Genomic DNA, 18,629 nt, shown 5'->3' with positions numbered 1-18,629 from the left:
GTTGGACATGAGACACATTCCTTTTTTTGCTCCTGAGAATACCCCTAGTTACTTGTTATGTTGGCTGCAGGTTGTTAGGGGAATAGTAGGAGGTATAAAGGTGTTTTAGAAATATCACTGTGGGGGAAGAGTTTTGTGACACATACATTATGGTTTAAAGTATCTCCTCATGCAAGGCTAAAACCCGCCTTAGCCTTAGTCCTGCCAAGTGAGCAGGGAATGTGACATTAACAAAGCTGTGTGCCATGTGAGTTTCCATATTTTTCTCTATTAACACAGGACTGCAAAGGACAATGATTACCAAAAAAAAAAAAAAAAAGTCCTGCATTGAGCAATGTTATCATGGCTAAGACATTGGTAGATGATATCAAATGAATGTGATACTCTTTGGGTACCGCAGTTCTAGAATGGAATTCTTGGAGACCTTATGCCTGAAGCAAAAGTTAGAAGACAAATTTGAAATAAGGCCTTTTATCTGTCTTTAAATGAGGCCTCAGACTATGCAATGATCTCTGCCACCCTTAGTCTACTGAGGCCAGATTTCAGGAAAAATAAGACAAATGACCCATGTTTGTAGTGAAAATTAGAGATTGTCAACTGAAATATCATTTTCTGGGAATGAGAACAAATAAAACATTGGATGAGTTGGTTTCAAAAAAGGATTAGAAAACCCAGTTTGTGGTTATGTCTCATATAATTGTAATTTTTCCCCATGGAGTTTGTAATCCTCTAAAACTTGTCTATAACACAAACTAGATTGTAAGAATTCTTGGCTAAAGAAGGCACTTTTCCATAATTGACAAAAGTGTCAGAAAGACAAGGTGTGAAAGGGGTGCTGGAGGATTAGTGGTTGGCATGAAAAGCTGGTATGTAAAAGAGAAGGTGATGTAAAAGAAAGCTACAATTAGGAGACAAGTAATGACTTGATGTAGTGATTTCTTCTTGCTGGTGGTTTTTTTTTAGAGAAACAGAGCAAATGCCAGTAAATAACTTGCTGGGTGTTTTTTATTTTTTTAAGTAACAACTGGAATTTTATAATAAAGAAAATTGAGTGACATATCCTCAGGCCAATATTCAACCCGAATACTCACACCTTGTTCCTCCCCAAATCTTCATAAATAATTCCTTAAGATTTTAGTACGCTTCTAATAAGATAGCAGGCAACGGCAGACTATGTCATAAAACAGTGTACACCCAAGCTTCAAATGAAAATAAAATCCGAACACATCATTTCAGTGAACTAAAAATTCATGTGAATCAGTAAGGCTTTTGCAATGGAAGGCTTGGCAGTTTAGGTGAAGGGTCCAGAACCAAGACTACATGTTTTTATTGAAGAGCTGAAATTCAAAATGTCAAGTATTAGAGGAAAATGCAAGGCAATCTCTAAAATAACCAGTCCTATGGAAACCAATCTCCCTTATTTTATGAAAAGGATAACACTAAATGAGTCTAATTTATTATGGTGAATGTTGTAATGGCAGCATTTCTACCAGGCTTGACTATATTCAATACAAATTCAAAATGGCCATATTTGCAACATATATTTTTAAATGACTCTGGCTGTATCTTGTTTATGCAACTTGAGCCCATGAGAGAACTATATACAATTTATATGACAGATATTCCAGTTTTTTTCTTTGGTGCCTGGAAGACTCATCAATTATTCAAGAACACAACATATTAGGTATGACTATTTCATTTCTCTCCCTTTTGCAAAAAATCATTCACATTTGTATCAGTACAGAAATTATAAACCAAGCAATATTCTTGTTAGGGAAGACTACAAAAGAAAGGAAGAGAAAAATCTTATAACCTTTGTAAGTCAATATTACAATGTAATATATATTTTGTAATTTAAGGGAAATGCTTCCTAAATCAAAAACATAGTGAACAACTATTTTCATCTATGCAAAGATTTTAAAAAAACTTCAAAGGGAAATTTTATCGTGTGAAGTTTAAAACATGGAATTTAATATAAAAATCTTACAGTATAATTTATCCTGGATCAAGTACTTGCTAGCTGGGTTACCTTAGGAAAGTTACTAAATGTCTATCAGCTGCAGTTTCCTTATCAATAAGATGTGTTAATTAATGGTCACACTATGGTAATGAAGCTAAAATGAGATAATATATAAGTAAATGTATTTTACAAACCATATAAAAATAAGATATCTGTACTGCCATCAAGTAACAAGATAAAAACAGTTAAGAAGAAAGGTTATTTAAAAATTTCTTAACACTCATTTTTAGGAAACTTGCTTTCAAAGCATTAGTTGCTATGCCAAAGTTTTCAGTTTGCACTTGATCATAAGTTTAATTTAGATCCTTTAATAAAAGTATAAAAAGGTGCAAAACACAACTTCACCTTCCTGCCCCACCATAACATGATCAGAAAATCCTTCCAAACCTAATCAAACTAAGGAGATTTAATATTAACTGACCAAAGGCCAATTGTAAATGAAAATTTATAATTGTAGTAAATTGTGAATCTTCCAAAGTTTCTTCAGTCCTAGAATAAATTTTGCTTTTGGAAGACTTTTCAAGTATGGTCAATATACTGAAAAGAATATCAGTCAATATACTAAACAACATGAAAACCATTGTTCTTGGTTTTCCAATTTTTTAAATTTTATTTTTGTTGCTGTTTGATAAAATTATTTCCTGGGTGCTCTCTTCTGTCTCTCCAACAGGGATTGGCTGCTAAATTTCATGCTTTGCCGATGCACACAGGCAAAGGAATAAGCAAATTAGGGGCTACATATCAAATGCAGGTCAATTACCAATGGATGTTAAAAGGTTGAGCAGTAATACTTACAAAATGACATGCCAAAAGACTATTCTGAAATAGCATATGGTTAAAACTGTGGGCTCTGAAATCAGATACATTAAATTCAAATAAAGGCGTGGACGTTTACTAGCTGTGTGACCTCTGACAAATCATTAACTATCTAATGCTTACTTTCCTTATTGTTAAAATGAGGATAATAGTAGTGCCTACCTCAAAGAGTTGTGAGAGCTACTTAAAAGAATCTAAGGAAAGTACTCAGGAAAACACCGGATACCCAGAAAGCATTCAGTGAGTATTAAATAGTACATATATAGGAATGTTGAAGAAAAGAATTATGTTTCTCACAAAATTCTTGACTAAGGATTTACATTTCAGGGACAGAAAAAAAATCAGCCTCTTTCAAAATCAATTAAAATGCTAAATTACTGGACTAATTCAATTCTCTAATATTGTTGCTTTTCACTACACACACATGTGTGTGTGGATTATACACATGGACACACGTACACATACAAAACATTACTATTAATATATAAGACATACATCTATATATATTTAACAAATTTATCTTAATAACAAGAAGGCTATAGCAAGGCAGAAATTGAGAATACAGATCACAGGAACTGTGTATTTTCTCAGTGAAGTCATTCAGTTTTTCAATGTTTTAATTAAATGTTTTTGATTTGTAGCTAGCGAGAAAAAAAATTGTGCATTTATTCTAGATGCAGCATAATGGCTACAGAAAATTATTCAAGCTGAAGTAAAGTCACATGTGTATCACACAATTTAAAGGCATGGCAAACCTCGCTAATTGAGTTGGAGTTGAGTAAGAATGCTTATCTGGTGAGGTGACGGTAGACAATTTAAAAATCCTAAACATTGCTAAATGGTCAATAGTGGCAAATTATCAGAGAAGAATGATTTTTGGTTTTGGGTTCTCATTTATGTATTGTTTTTACATTTGATATACCTCTTAACAAGTCAATGGAAGAAGAAATGGAATTCTCTAGCTTAAATAAGAATATAGAGAACTGTCCAGATATATTAGCTATTTTTTCCATTCCTATAATACATATTAAATTGCACTTTTTTCTTGCTTTTAAAAGTGGCGTCAACTGAATATAGTGTCAGGCTGCAATCTTGGATAAAGTACAGTTAAATTTTTTTTTATACTTGAAGATTTCCAACCTCAAAGGATAGGTCTCAGAAAGAAAACACCCCATCAAGCTGAATTCTTCACAGCAAGGGCGAGTCATTATTTATTTTGTATATGTCTTTCTCAGAGAAAAGGGGTTAAGAGGATTTATGAATATTTGCAAAGTCCTTTGAGAGATGTTTTACCAAAGTGTAAATTACATCCAGCCTCAGTGAACATGATTAAATGACAAATGAGAGTGTCTTTCATGGAACAAAAACATTACGACAAAAAGAATTTAAAAACTGAAATGAAAACATATAAATACATTGTAAATGCTATTGCTTGTTTTTTTTTTTTTTTTTCTGAATTAGTGCTCAGTTTTGAGGCAGTTGGGCAAAGAATGGGACCGAGTTTGAAAATATTCATGTAATTAATAGTCATTTTTCTTTCACCATGGATTAAAAGCACTATAAATGTCTGAGGTATTATATACATCAGAAGCAACACAACCATGTTTTTCCTTTAGAAACAAATATAAGCCATTACATAGTTGTGAAATCATAATCACTGCTCTAATAAATTGCTAAATTATACAAAGGGGTTACATTTTTTTTTTCAAAAAGTGAATTTTTGACTTTTAGCTGTTGAGTAATGGCCGCTTCTGCAATGTTTCTAGTAAGATAAATGGAGGTTTTAATCTCCTGTTACTCATTTAAAATTCCTTTGCATTTTTACACAACAGCCAATTTTTCATCACCAGGAAAGGTATGCAATTTGAATCATGCTACTTTATACTCACAGTAAATCAATATGTGTCATAAGAGCAGAAAAGAACATAATATTTCTCACTATCATTGGACTTCCCCTTAGATCAAGTCCCAGAAGACATTGCCAAGTTCAGTTGCTATGGCAACAGAGCTCTGGTGCCTCTCCTGCTTGGTTTGTTTCAGAGAGTTGATTTTTACCACACAGGCATAATTCTGAAGAATTTTTATGGTAAAGAAGAAATTACACAGAGTCAATAACAACATGTGTGACTTTTCTATTGATCTGTAATGATTTAATTTAAAAGTAGTACAAAGAAGGTAACTCTATAACACTTCAAATCCCTTTGCTGACTTCCAATTAAATTATTCATTGTCTTTCTTTAGGCTCTCAAATTCTCATATTTCTTAAACTAGAAAAATACCCTTAAACCATTACTGTGTAAGTATAAAATCTCATATGTTTTTACCCAACGGTGAAGCTCTGCTATGAAAATGTCTTGAAATAATACTAATCTACTTTGGAAATATCTACAATTAGCAAGAGATGACACAACAAGACTATACTGGCAATATGGGAGAATTCTCTTATGACTTCTATTAAAAAGATATTGGGAAAGATAATATATATTATAATATATAGAATTCTAATTAGTTTTATCTATTAAATGAGATAAATGGATAAAGCATTTTGAACAGTGCCTGGCATATAGTAAACACCTAATAAATATTGATATACCTTTTATCACTATAATACAGTCAGGCAAACACATTATACCCATTTCTTTACATTAGGCACTATTGATTATGCAGTTGTGATGACCTTTGTATTCTGAATGTTTTTAAAGTAAAAATGGTATAAGGCTGCAGTCTCCAATCCCTGGGCCACGGACTGGTACCAGTCCATGCCCTGTTAGGAACTCGGCCGCACAATAGGAGGTGAGCGGCGGGTGAGTGAGCAAAGCTTGATCTGTATTTACAGCCACTCCCCATAGCTTGCATCACCGCCTGAGCTCCACATCCTGTCAGATCAGCGGTGGCATTAGACTCTGCATTATAGTGAGTTATATAATTATTTCCTTATATATTACAATGTAATAATAGAAATAAAGTGCACAATAACGTAATGTGCTTGAATCATCCCGAAACCATACTCGCCCACCCCCAGTCCATGGAAAAACTATCTTCCATAAGCTGGTCCCTGGTGCCAAAAAGGTTGGGGACCGCTGGTGTAAGGAATACTTTACTATAGTTGAGCATTAAATATATTGTAAAAAGGTACAGATAATTTTTAGAGGACTAGATTTGTGAATAAAATATTTGCATTTAATGGACATGCCACTGGAGGTAGCTTGGAGTGAAATATATTGTAGGTTTGGGAGTCAGGGATTGAATTTTATTCATCATACTACTTGAGAAATTAAACTTTCTAAGACTTTATTTTTTCACCTATAACACAATGATAAAAACAATTTCCTAGGTGTATGTTTGAGAGGATTCTGTGAGACAATATATAAAGTACCTGGTAAAACGCCTGGCACAAATGATCCTTATTAGATTTTAGCTGCCTTTCCTTTAAAGGTTTTCAAGTTATGTTCTTGAAAATGCTTTTGAAATAACACTTGAAGGGAAAAATGAATACAAAGTCAATATTCCTTAGTACCTTAAAATGTATAGGTTTTAACTGTGGCGAGATGTGGAAAACTTTCATTTCAATACAATTCTACATTACAATTTATTCAAATTTGTTTCAATTGATAATATTTTTCCCAAAGTGTATTTTCATAACCTCCCAGCATAGGATGATGCTTCTGGGAAAAAAGAAAGGTGGTAAGGAGACCATTTTTATGGTTAAATACATTTGGAAAATGCCATATATTCCATTTCCCTCTAGGAGCTTATAGATCACATTAGTATATTGAACCCTCCAAGAAATTCCAGGTAAAGAAATCAGTAAGGAGTATGTGTAAATTTAGGAGTCAGACTGCCAGGTTTGATTCTCACTTCCAAGGGATATTAGCTTATAACTTTGGGAAATTACTCAACCCCTGTGTCTCAGCTTCCTTATCTGCAAAATGGAAATAGCAACAGTTTTTCCACACTGGAATGAGAGGTTATAATGAGATATGTCAAGTGTTCAGATAGAGGCTAACAAAATTATCAATAATAATAATTATGAAAGAAGCCTAAGATTTTTTTTACTATATTACATTTTCTTTATAAATAATATCTTTGAACATCTTGGGAACTATTATTCTTAGGAATATACTTTGAACAACCCTAAAGTACAATGTTGGGGTAGTGATAAATTCTAATTAAGTTAGAAAGTATTCATCACATTAGTGACCAAAGTAGCACAAAACATCAGCTACCTCACAACATATGATCCCACTGGCTGCTATTCTGCCAGAAAGTTCTAGTTCCAGAACATTAGAGCAACTTTGTTAAGAGTGAAGATCTTATCCACAGACAATCTACCCATTAGGGCAATATCTGCATCCATTTCATGCATCAGCACAGATCAGTTTATCATATTAGGTTATTTTCATGCCACTAAAACCTGATACCTAAAGGAATGGAACACCAAATGTTCAAAGCTTTAATGATTAGTAGAGAGAAAACTGAGTACATGTTGTCTCACTAATGGAATCTACAAAGAGAAGGCACATTATCCAGATAGCAGAGATAAACATTGCATGTTTCCTAGTGCTAATTGTAAATAATGTGAGTTTTCAAAGTGGAGAAATAAAATAGTAAATAAAGAGAAGAAAAGATAATAGCTTCCTCCAAAGAAAAATCTGTTTCAAGTTCGCAAGAAAATGCAAAATCTTCCCTAGTCTAAATACTACCATGGCTCCAATAAACCTCCCTACTCTTTTCCAGAAGATAGAAAGCTTAACAAAAGGACCATTCAAATAAGCAGTCTGCTAATTAATCTGACAACTTTCTGAGGGCTTTTTATTTATTCTCAAATTTGTAACTGTATCTGGTCGTTGGTTTCTCTTAAAGAGTTCATATTTTTTATATCATCAGAAATAAACGCAGAACATAGAAAAATCAATCATAATTCTATGTCCTCAACAATTAAAATCTGTTTTTAAATATTCCTGTTTTCTTCAAGTTGAAATCATAATTGTGTATTGTTTCTACACAAAGCTATTTTATACTTAAATGTAAATTTAAAGCCTATTTTTTCCACTTAACATTACTGCTTAAGCATTTTCTCCCATCAATACAGAGAAGTATTCAAAATGATCATTTTTAGTACCTGAATGGTCATATTCTTCCATGCTCGGACATGAAAATGATTTCCAATTGTGTTGTTGATACAACAAATCTCTTTCTACTTGTAGTTCTTTCAAAATATAGTTTTCAAACTTCAGCACACATCAGTACTTGGAGGGCTTGTTAAAACACAGGTGGATAGGCCTTACCCTCAGAGTTTGATTCAATAGGTCTTGGGGGAAGCCCAAGAATTTGCGTTTTTAACAAGTTCCCCAGATGATACTGAGGCTGCATCTGGGGACTATTTTAAAAATCAGTTGGAGTGTTTACACAGAATATAGTCACCAAATTGGGGATGATAAGTCAAACAGCACATACAATTCTATTGCATCTAAGACATATTTCTGAAGTTTCTTTCTACAAGCTCATTCAAGTGTGTATTGCCAACTGACTTTTTGATACTTGAAGCCTAGATAGATACCAACTGATCAAATGAACAAAAGAATAAGAGAAAATTCTTACTTCCCTTTTCCCTGAAATCAAGACATTGGTACTTAGATCCATCTATTTACATTTCAAAGATATTGCGGCTGAATGGGAATAATCCAAATCTCTTTTACTGCAGAAATCGGCAAGGAGTTTTTAATCATCATCATCCAAATTCAAATGTCGCTGAAAAATAACTGAAATATTTATACCTTGGAGGATAGTAAATTGCATCTGTACAACATAAATATAAATTAGCTGCACATGATAGTTCAAAAAAATTGTTACTCATTGGAAGGTACAAGGTAAAAATCTGACTTTGAAAAATGGGTTTTGATACACTAGAAATAAGAAAATTCCCATTTGGCAAGGAATTATTAGGATATTTTACTAAAAACCACAGTAAAAAATCTCAGAGGTTTTTCTTTGTACTAAAGGATTCTTTTTATTAGGGTAGAGATTAATCCCCCACCTGCAAATGGAGATATAGGCACATAAACAAGGATGTCTATATAAGCATATAGATGCAGCTACGTAAGTACACATTAGATAGCTATGTATAGGAAGTATCTGTCCATATATTGATTCTAGAAATCCAGAGACAAGACATATGCTTAGCAAAGACATTCTTCAGAAGAATGTTTTCCTGGCTCTTCCTCTGAAATCTGCACATCTTTTTATATTTGTCATTCTTATTTGTTGTTATTGTATTTGTTTGAATATATAAAAAGACGATATGTTCATATACGTACATAATCATAAAACCATACATAAGTAAAGTGGGTGGGTGTTGTCAACAAACCTTGGAAGGTGGTTAAGCAATAAAATTAATCGGGTTTACATTGAGAAGAGTAAGTCAAGAGTAAATGTGTTAGCTACAGGCTTATTAAGAAAATCTTGTATTTATGACTTTCTAAGGGATAATTGTTTCTGAGCCAGTGTTTTGGTAATTGTGTTATCTTGAAGTAAGAGTGAAGTCAACAGTCTTAACAGCCTTAATTGATCGTGAACTGTTCTTTCTGTTGGACAGGTTCATTATGACCATATGAATGCACTGCTGCTCTCAGGATGGACAGATAACTAGGGGACAAATGCTAAGACACCATGTACATTTCACTGTATGTACATTTTATGGAATAATATCCATAAACACAGCCAAGTAAATATGACCATATTAGGGACCCTTGGCAAAGATGTGACAAACTTTAAAATATGCCCATGTTAAAAATACAAACTTCAGAAATGTAGAACTGTAATGAAGACGCTGGGAGAGTCATCCACTTAGTGTGTGTAAGAATTTGGCCACAGGCATTTATTGCTTAATCCAGGTGTTCAAAGAAACCGCCACAGTTAAAACATTAGTAGCGACAACCATATGATCATTTGAAAACCAATTAAATACCTCTGAGATTTTGTAATAATTGCCAGTTCCTTTCAATGAGTGAGAGCAGAATGACAATTAATTAAACATAGTCCCTACCACAAATCCAAAGTACTAGCAAAAGCATGTACACGTCAATGAGACATTTTTAGTTTGTTCATTTAGGAGGAAGCAGGAAAACAATACGCAATGCAAGGCACATATAACCTGCCTGTAAAATTTTAACTCCTAAGCCTCTAGAGATAACCAGAGAGGAAGAGATCAGCCTTTTTAGAATCACTTTACTCCATCAGGGTGGAAATGGACTCATGGCAAGCCAAAGGATAAGACTCGCAATCGATATATGTTCCTCTGACTCGAGGGGGGAGGGGAGAGCAAGGGCAACATACATAACCTAAACATTTGTACCCCCATAATATCCTATAATAAAACAAATTTAAAAAAAAAGAAACTATGAAAGAAAAAATATATGTTCCTATGTTTATGAATATTTTCTTTTTTTGACAAATAGTTTTGGTTTCCAAATTAGGGAGTGACAGTGTCCTTTTTAGAAAATTAAGTTTTTTTAAAAAAAAGGGAGTTAATTTTGAAGTGAAATGTGTTATAAAAATGATAAAATTATATGTGGACAGGGCAAAAATCAAGAAAGTAAATTATTTAAAGTTCAATAAAATAGTGTTCTAAAGCACATGTCATGAGAGCACGATGCCATTACTTGCTGAGCTAATCGGTGAATAATCACATCACAATTAACTCTCTTATTGCAAGTTTACATAGAACATTAGGAGGATGAAACCAAGTGTATACAATATCTTCTGATATATTAATTGATATTAAATTAAAATGCTATCACTAAAAACTGTTATGCAATGTTTTCAGTAAAGTAAATCTCAATTTCTCAATTCCTGAAAAGAAAAATGGAAAATCAGAAAAATACTCATATACTAAATACTTTAAAAACGTATGCCATTCATAAATATGGATATTAATTCTTTCACAGATGATTAAATATGGAAGATTAGACACAAATACATGGAATATATATTTTCATCTGAAGATATTAGATTACATTAGAGAGGAAATTATCTATTTTTTTAGTCATGTTTTTTATTAACACTTCCATTATAAAAAGGAGTAATTATTTAAACAAATAAAGCCCTATGTTTTGATTCTAAACTTGAGGGCCTAATATTCTAAAGGAGACTGATTCTCAATTGAGAAAGGTCAATCTGGTAAAATTTAAATACATCTTTTGAGATTCCAAATCACTATTATGTATTGTAGTATAGTGAAAGCAGGCAGCTTGGGTAAAAAAAAAATTATGTTATCCTTGCAATAAAGAACAGAAGAACAATAAGCCACTCAGGCAACTGTCTTTCCTAGTGAGACCATTTACCCAGATTTGTTCTCAAACTCCTAATAATAACATATTGTTATATTCCCTTTGTTGCCATTCCAAAGCAGAATAGCAATTTCCTGGAAATTAGAAAAAAAAAATCAGTAAAAGTTGACCTAAAATGAAGTTAAAATACAAAATAATGGACATCACATTTTAAGACTAAATTATGATCAAACTTTTCTTCAAATACATGTTGCAGAGACTTAAAAAAAGGACTGTCATACAAATAAATCTCAGTCAAAAGTAGAAATCAAGAAAACTTTATAGGCCGGGCGCGGTGGCTGGCCGGGCGCGGTGGCTCTTGCCTGTAATTCTAGCACTCTGGGAGGCCGAGGCGGGCGGATTGTTTGAGCTCAGGAGTTCGAGACCAGCCTGAGCAAGAGCGAGACCCCGTCTCTACTAAAAATAGAAAGAAATTAATCAGAGTTTTTAGTTAAAAATATATAGAAAAAATTAGCCGGGCATGGTGGTGCATGCCTGTAGTCCCAGCTACTCGGGAGGCTGAGGCAGGAGGATCACTTGAGCCCAGGAGTTTGAGGTTGCTGTGAGCTAGGCTGACGCCACGGCACTCTAGCCTGGGCAACACAGTGAGACTCTGTCTCAAAAAAAAAAAAAAAAAAAAGAAAACTTTATACTGACAACATTTCTACTAGGCCATCACTGATTTTGAGTAAGGATGTGCATTGATTGTACTAGATGTATACATTCAAATCATTCTGTTCCATAAAATAACAAGATACTTTTAACTTATTAAAATGAGAAAAGAATAGTTTTTGTTCCTAAATCAGAACCTCTGTTTTTCAAGAAATGGCTAAAATATAAGGCAGAAAAATACTTTTATGTATTAGCTGTAAGTTTCTAGGAATATATCAGTGTTATATTTTTCATTTTATTATTTTTAAAAAGAATTCTTGGTCTTAGCGAAAGTCACAAACATTTTGAGAGATTAAATTCTCTTAATTATTAGCGAAACAGATCACAAGTGAAGAGCATCTTTATTTTCTGATCTCTATGATCTCTTTGGTGTGTATGTGTTTATGTATATGTAAAAAGAGATAGACAGTTCTATTTATTTAGCCCTCAGCAGTACATTATACTGTATGCAACCTTAAAAAATATTCATACCTTGCATCTTTAATCCAACTGTAAGCACCATAAAGAAACTTGTCCTTAGTTACCTGTCATATTTCCTCTGTAACCCCCAACTCAAATTCTGCACAGTCCCATAAAGAACAAGATAAAAAGTGAAAAGTAAAACTTTACCCTAATGAAGAGGATCTTTTCTCCCACTCGGTATCTTCCCTGGGAGAGCCGCTCCACACAGAACTTACTTGGGCATTTGCAAGGAGGATCTTCAGAAATTCGTTTCACCTGAAGTAGAAGAGCAGGCAAGTTCATTCTCCTTAATCAGGCTGTGTTTACATTGATTTGTTCCAAGGGCTCTGAGGCCCCTGGACCATTAATGATTTTAAACTTTATATGTTGGCAAAATTAGAGATGTCTTTCACTGAAAAATGAAGAAGCTGTCTAACATTAAGTTAGTGGTTAGGCTCATGACTTTGAGTTCTGAGTTTCTCCCATCGTATCATACTTGGTCCATAGATACATCCACCCAAGTATTAATATTTAATAGAATTATGTCCCTAGAGATTTTTTGAAAGGTTATTTCTGAATGGGACAGTGATAATAAAACAAGAAGTCTAAAAATGGGGTAATGATAATGTCGTTCCTTTCCAATAATGCAGAACCACATTCTGGGGTGCAGGTGGGGTCATAGGACAAATGAATGAGTCTGTATGTGCTGTTTCCAGTGTTTTTCTATGTGCATCTCTTTCTATATTTGTTTATAAAATGTGTTTAAAATATAAATAGGTGTATATATAAATTATGTTTGCATCATTCCTAGAAGTGGTACAGTTTTCCTCATCGCTACAAATAGGGCTTCCATGAAAAAAGCAAGAATGAAGAAAGGGAGGGAGGGAGGGAGGAGGGTGAGGGAAGTTTTGCTCATCCAAAAGAAAATCAGACAGTGTCAAAAAAGCACATGGCCTGAGGCAAGCACTTTAAGGAAGATCATGCTTGGCACAATTTTGTTGTCAGGTAGTAACTGAGCAAACTGTAAATTGGTGTTCGTGTGGTTCTTCCACTACGAAAGAGCAATCACAAGTCTGTATGGAAAGTATTTCCATCTTGCAGTGCTTAGACAAAACACAGAAACTGCTGGTATCGAATGAAGTAAAATACAGGAAACATTTTCTCAAGTGGCCTTCCATTCTCTAATGCTTTCCTAGCTTTGAAAATGGACTGGATTTTACAAATCAAGGGCTTTTTTTTTTGTAGTTGTGTGAGAGGTGGAAGCAGAAATGGAAGAGACAAGGCCAGACTGTGGGCAGTGGAAATATATTGTTAAATAAACAGTGACTGATGACATCTGCGCTTCTTACATTACCTTGGGATAAGTCAGTCTGGCAGGTGTTCTGTTTTGGGCTAGGATTCCAGCCAGTTTTCTGCTGAAATGGGATTTCAAGAGGAGCCTGATTACTCGGAATTATACTATCTCTCATCCCCGGACTGAGGAAGTTGATGGAGAAGAGGAAGAAAGTAAGAATGGCTTCTTAGAACTGTATTCAACTCATTGTGTGGAAACTAGCTCACCATGAGGGACTGCAAAGAGGAACACTGAACCTGACCCCACCATCTTATCACAGCTGAATCACTCTATCAGGACATCTGCAGAATAAATTAACTTGAATGGACTCCACTGTGTTTCTTTCATGATATCTTGATTAAAGAAGGCGGGATGTATTATTCACATAAAAGGTCACCTATTTTTCTTTTATTTTCCACTATTCGCCTACCAAACAAAGAAATGTGAAGAAATATTGAAAGTTTTAAAACTGGCAGTGACTGCTCAAACTGTTCACTGGAATATAATATCTTAACACAGGTCTGCTTCTCTCGCTTTCTTTTTCTTCTTTCTTTTCCCTTTTTCTTCACTTACTCCTCCTGTCTCTTCCTCCTTTTCTTTTCTTTTTTTGTGGTTGCAGATAATAGCTTTGCCAGAGTACAAATAGCCAATATTATTAACTAAACACAGGAACTTTGAAAGCAATCTCTATTTTATATCCCTGTTCTAAAACACATGTTGGGGTACATCAATTTCAACTTCCAACTGCTATATATGCTTCACATACAGTGAAGCAGTTTCCATAGGAACAATTTCCTTTTTATATTAGATATGTGAAGTTCCGACCTAAACCATTAGTGAGGCTCAAATTACTTTTCTCTCTGCTCCACTGTTCCCGAAATAAAACACTTCAGTGAAAAACTATCACTTACACATAACACAAATCGTTCAACGAATTTTTCCCCAACGTAGAATGAAGGGAACTGTAAGAGACTTCTATGATTAAATAAGTTTGGAAAATCTCAGGTTAAACAAGATTGTATAATGGAACTCACCAGAGTCTTTGATATGCCAAAGTGCATTGCCAAACTCTAGGTGGAGACTATAGTAAGTCAGTAAGTCGTATTTCTCAAACTAACCTAACGATGGCATTCTTTTCCCCATGAAACATCTGGAGGTATGTTTGATTAACCATTCCTTGAAAAATGCTGGTTTAAAAACTTGTAGGACATGGTATTCTAGCTGGCGAAGGTACAGAAATATCCACTTTGTGTATTTCCTGCATCCAATTAAAACTCCTTAGCTAAATAGATGGTTATGTTCCCAAACTCTGGTAAACTTTAAAGAGGGTTTAAAGCTCTTCTAAACTCCCTTCCACTGTTTCCAGTTGAGAGAATAGAACTTGGAGTAGGGGAGAACTGCCATGGAGTCACTGACTGCCCTGCTGTTGTATAGAAAGCCCTGATCTTATGCTCTTTTTCTGAATTGGAGTATTGGGAAAACTGGTCCAAAACTCCTTTCATCGTTGTTTCACCACCTTCTCGCCCTGTTCCCTTCTCAAGGATGAAGGATGGCCAGATACAAGACAAACTGTTGAAGAAAGAGAACCATTATAGCCACTTCTCCCAGCTTCCAAACATGTAATAAATAGCTTCAAATGGCAGAGTCTCCTCCCTCTGCAAAGCTACAGCAGAACTGAAAGGTTTATGCATGTCCAGAGCACATGGTCAATCCGGATAAACGGAACAAGGGAGAGGTTTTTTAAACTTTAACTACCTACATTGATAACTTGTCCAATTAACATAATACTAGACAGATGTAGATTAATAAAATATGGTCCTTGTCTATGAGAACAAAGTCTGCAGCTTAAGAGGAATGGATTGTTATGCCCCAAAAGGTAAAGGCCTCATTAAATATATACAAATACTTGAGGCACCAAGGAGTAATTTGTCAATTTTACCTGGGATGAGAGATGCCAAGAAAGTTTAATATAGGAGGTAACATAATCTGAATTTTAACAGATGAAAAGGCATTTAAAAGTAGATTTAAAAGATGATTAGGCAGAAAATGAGGAAAGCAAAAATGGCTACAAAAAATTCAGGGATTAATCCAGAGGGCAAAACAGCTGGGAAACACAAATGGGCCAGAACATGGAAGGCCTATGTGACATATCAATGAGTTTGGGCTTTACCCTGGATGTTTTAGGGAACTCTATATAATTTTAATCAAATCTGAGTTGCATTGAATTAGATCATTCTGGTAGCAGTAATGTTTGTAGAGATGAATTTCAAGAATGGAGTGGTCAACAATGTCTAATGCCCGGAAGAGGTCTCATAATTTCAGGACTAAATTAATTCATTAAATTCAGTCATTCATTCAATAGGAGGTTAAGGGTGACGTTGGCCAGATATTGCTCAGTAGTCTGGGACCCTGACTATAAATAAAGCATTAAAAATGAATAGGGGTGATAGCTGAGAGGAAAAGGGCTAAGAGCACGTCTAGTAGTCCCAGAGAAACACATTTATAGTAGATAGACCAAAGGAACTTCTTACCCTAATTTAAGTCTAATCAAAAAAGTGTAATTCAGAGAGAGGAAAAATTGTTCTCATCAATGTATAAACAATGCACCGTTATCTACTATTAATAGGTTATTCAATTTGCTTATAAAATAAAAAAATGGCATACTATAAAAATCAAGGTATGCGATCAATCCTTAAAAATAGTCTCACAATTTTAAAATACTTTTAGGGGGCATTAAATTAAAATGCACTGCCTATTCTTCAGGTCTTGAGTGAATAGTTTACCCAAAAGGAACTAAATTAAACTGATACTGGCTAATACATCTTTTTAAGGGCTAAGTTTAAGTTTGTTGCCCTTAACAGAAATGGGAGTTTTTAATCTGACATTTTTTTATATTTCTGCTCATCTAAATCTGCAATATATTTAATAGTTTATAGTGTCACATGGAGAAATGTAAAAGATGGAGAAATCTTTCCTGTATTCTATAGTGTCAATCAGCCGTTTTTCCAGCCCTTTTCAGCTTAGGCTCTAGAGAAAGAAACTCTTAGCTATGAACCATCAGTCCTTTTCAGTCCTGCCTGTTATTACAGCTGGCATTGTGGTTGGTGCATTTCTAAGGACTCTCCCAATGTATGTGAGACCCATGTCAGTCTAATATCCCTGGCTTCATTATTTTCTATAAAATTCATAAGCACTTACAACTCCATACATGCAAACTTTACATAAACATTCCAATCACCCATGATTTCTCTCCTTTATTAACATTTTTACAATTGTGCTTAAAATGTACGTATATGGTGGTATATGCATATACATAATCAACCAAACTACTTATCATAACCTATAACTACTTAACAGACAACTGAGGTAGGCTGAGAGTTTTAATTCACCCTGTTTGCTGTTATACCTAGGAACTTCTCACTGTGATTATGAGTATCATTAAATATTTCCTAACTGCCAAACATTGTGACTCAAGGATTCTGCTTAGTAGAGGGACCTCAAAGAGTTAGACAAAACTGTATTGAAATCTAAGCTCTTCTTATCCCCTCAGGAGGTTACTCAACTTCCAAGTTTCCTTTTCCTTAATAAGGAACCTGCCTTTCAGACATGAAAACATGTGAAATACAATGATAGACCCTGGCCGATAGCAGGTGGTCTATAAAGGGCAGTTATCTTCTTTATCAGATGTTTGCTTTCCCTTCTTTAACAATTCTCAAGATCTTGGGCCTCAGACTTCTTATTTGTGAAAGGAGGACTCATGGTCCAGTAACAATAAGGTTTAAGTGTTTTTGAGTACAATTTTCTGGAAGTTGATTTATTATATGAAAATTTTAGATGCTACTCAGAATTAAGTGACGCTTTCTTTTAAAGGACTGGCTTGGTTTTGAATCTCAAAATGAATTGTAGGACTACAAACTTTTTCACAGAGGGTTAAAATGTATTTCAAGGAAATTGAAATAGGTAACGTTTAGACTGATATGAGATTGTACAGAATGTATTTTGTAGTTCAGAAAATATTAACTACTGGTGCGAAGTCTGAGCAATTTTACTTACCGCATCATCCAGTAAGTTTCCCGTACTCTTTTTTCCAGAAGACTTTGATGAAGGAGAAGGTGAAGGAGAAGGGGCAGAAAGTGTTTCTTCTTGTTCAATCTCTTTTTCCAATTTTATCAAACCAGGAGGCTCCACACCATACCTTTTAAGAGATACCAGATCATTACACATGCATAACTTATAATGAGAAAATTATCATATATTAAATTTGATTATGAACTCTTTAGGAGTAAATTGCTGACTTTTGAAAACAAATCCACATTTTCTGGCTCTGAAATGCTCAGTTCTTAAATTTGCAGGCTTTTAAGCAGGGGAAAAACACATAGACCTCCTGTGCTTGTATATGTGTGCATACATGAACACAGCTACCATACTACAAATAAATAAAAATACTCAGAGTAATACCTTAATGAGTCAATAACATGAATAACCATGTAAAATTTGGCCTTCAGCTTTCCCATTTACCAGCTTTAATGATATTAGTGCTGTAATTAAACTCCCATTTTGAACACAAGTTTATTAAAGATGGAAATAAAATCAGAATATCAGAGTCAAGTTTGAAATAGGCCCAGAGCAAGGTACTGTGAGTTACACAGAGTCATAGGTTATGTTGTTCTTAGGAAAAACATAATGAAAGCACATATATTGTTACTGGGAAAGAAAATGAACAGAGATGAAACAGAGAAATGATTTAGAATTACAATATATAAAAAACTGTGTTGTAAATTATAAATGCCATAGAAGTTCAAAGAGAGAGATGTAGTTGCTATCAGCCAGCTCTTATAATACTTTTCTTAAGCTAAATATAAAATTAGGTTTGGTTTGCTAGGTACATATCAACTGTACTTAGATGGCAAAGGCCAAAGATAATTCTATAATTTGAGATTTGTGAAGGATTTGGGGATCAATGAGTTACCACTTTCATTTTTACAGATAAGAACACAGATGCAGAGAAGGTATATAATTA

General features: G+C 34.2%; 1 protein-coding gene across 2 annotated transcripts in view; it reads right to left on the bottom strand.

Moving 5' to 3' along the window:
* The window catches only part of GAS2 (growth arrest-specific 2), a 129,584-nt gene that overhangs the window by 47,743 nt on the left and 63,212 nt on the right, over positions 1-18,629 (bottom strand). For both annotated transcript variants that reach the window (XM_012643495.1, XM_012643496.1), the window contains exons 6-7: positions 17,663-17,804; positions 12,445-12,552 (exon numbers count right to left, since the gene is read on the bottom strand). In XM_012643495.1, coding sequence (XP_012498949.1) covers positions 12,445-12,552; positions 17,663-17,804 — 250 coding nt within the window. The remainder of the gene's footprint in view (positions 1-12,444; positions 12,553-17,662; positions 17,805-18,629) is intronic.

Source organism: Propithecus coquereli, unplaced genomic scaffold (genome assembly GCF_000956105.1).
Source record: "Propithecus coquereli isolate 6110/MARCELLA unplaced genomic scaffold, Pcoq_1.0 Scaffold198, whole genome shotgun sequence".
NCBI lineage: Eukaryota > Metazoa > Chordata > Mammalia > Primates > Indriidae > Propithecus > Propithecus coquereli.
The sequence above is the reverse complement of the archived record's forward strand: the minus strand, read 5'-3'. Positions and strand labels throughout refer to the sequence as shown.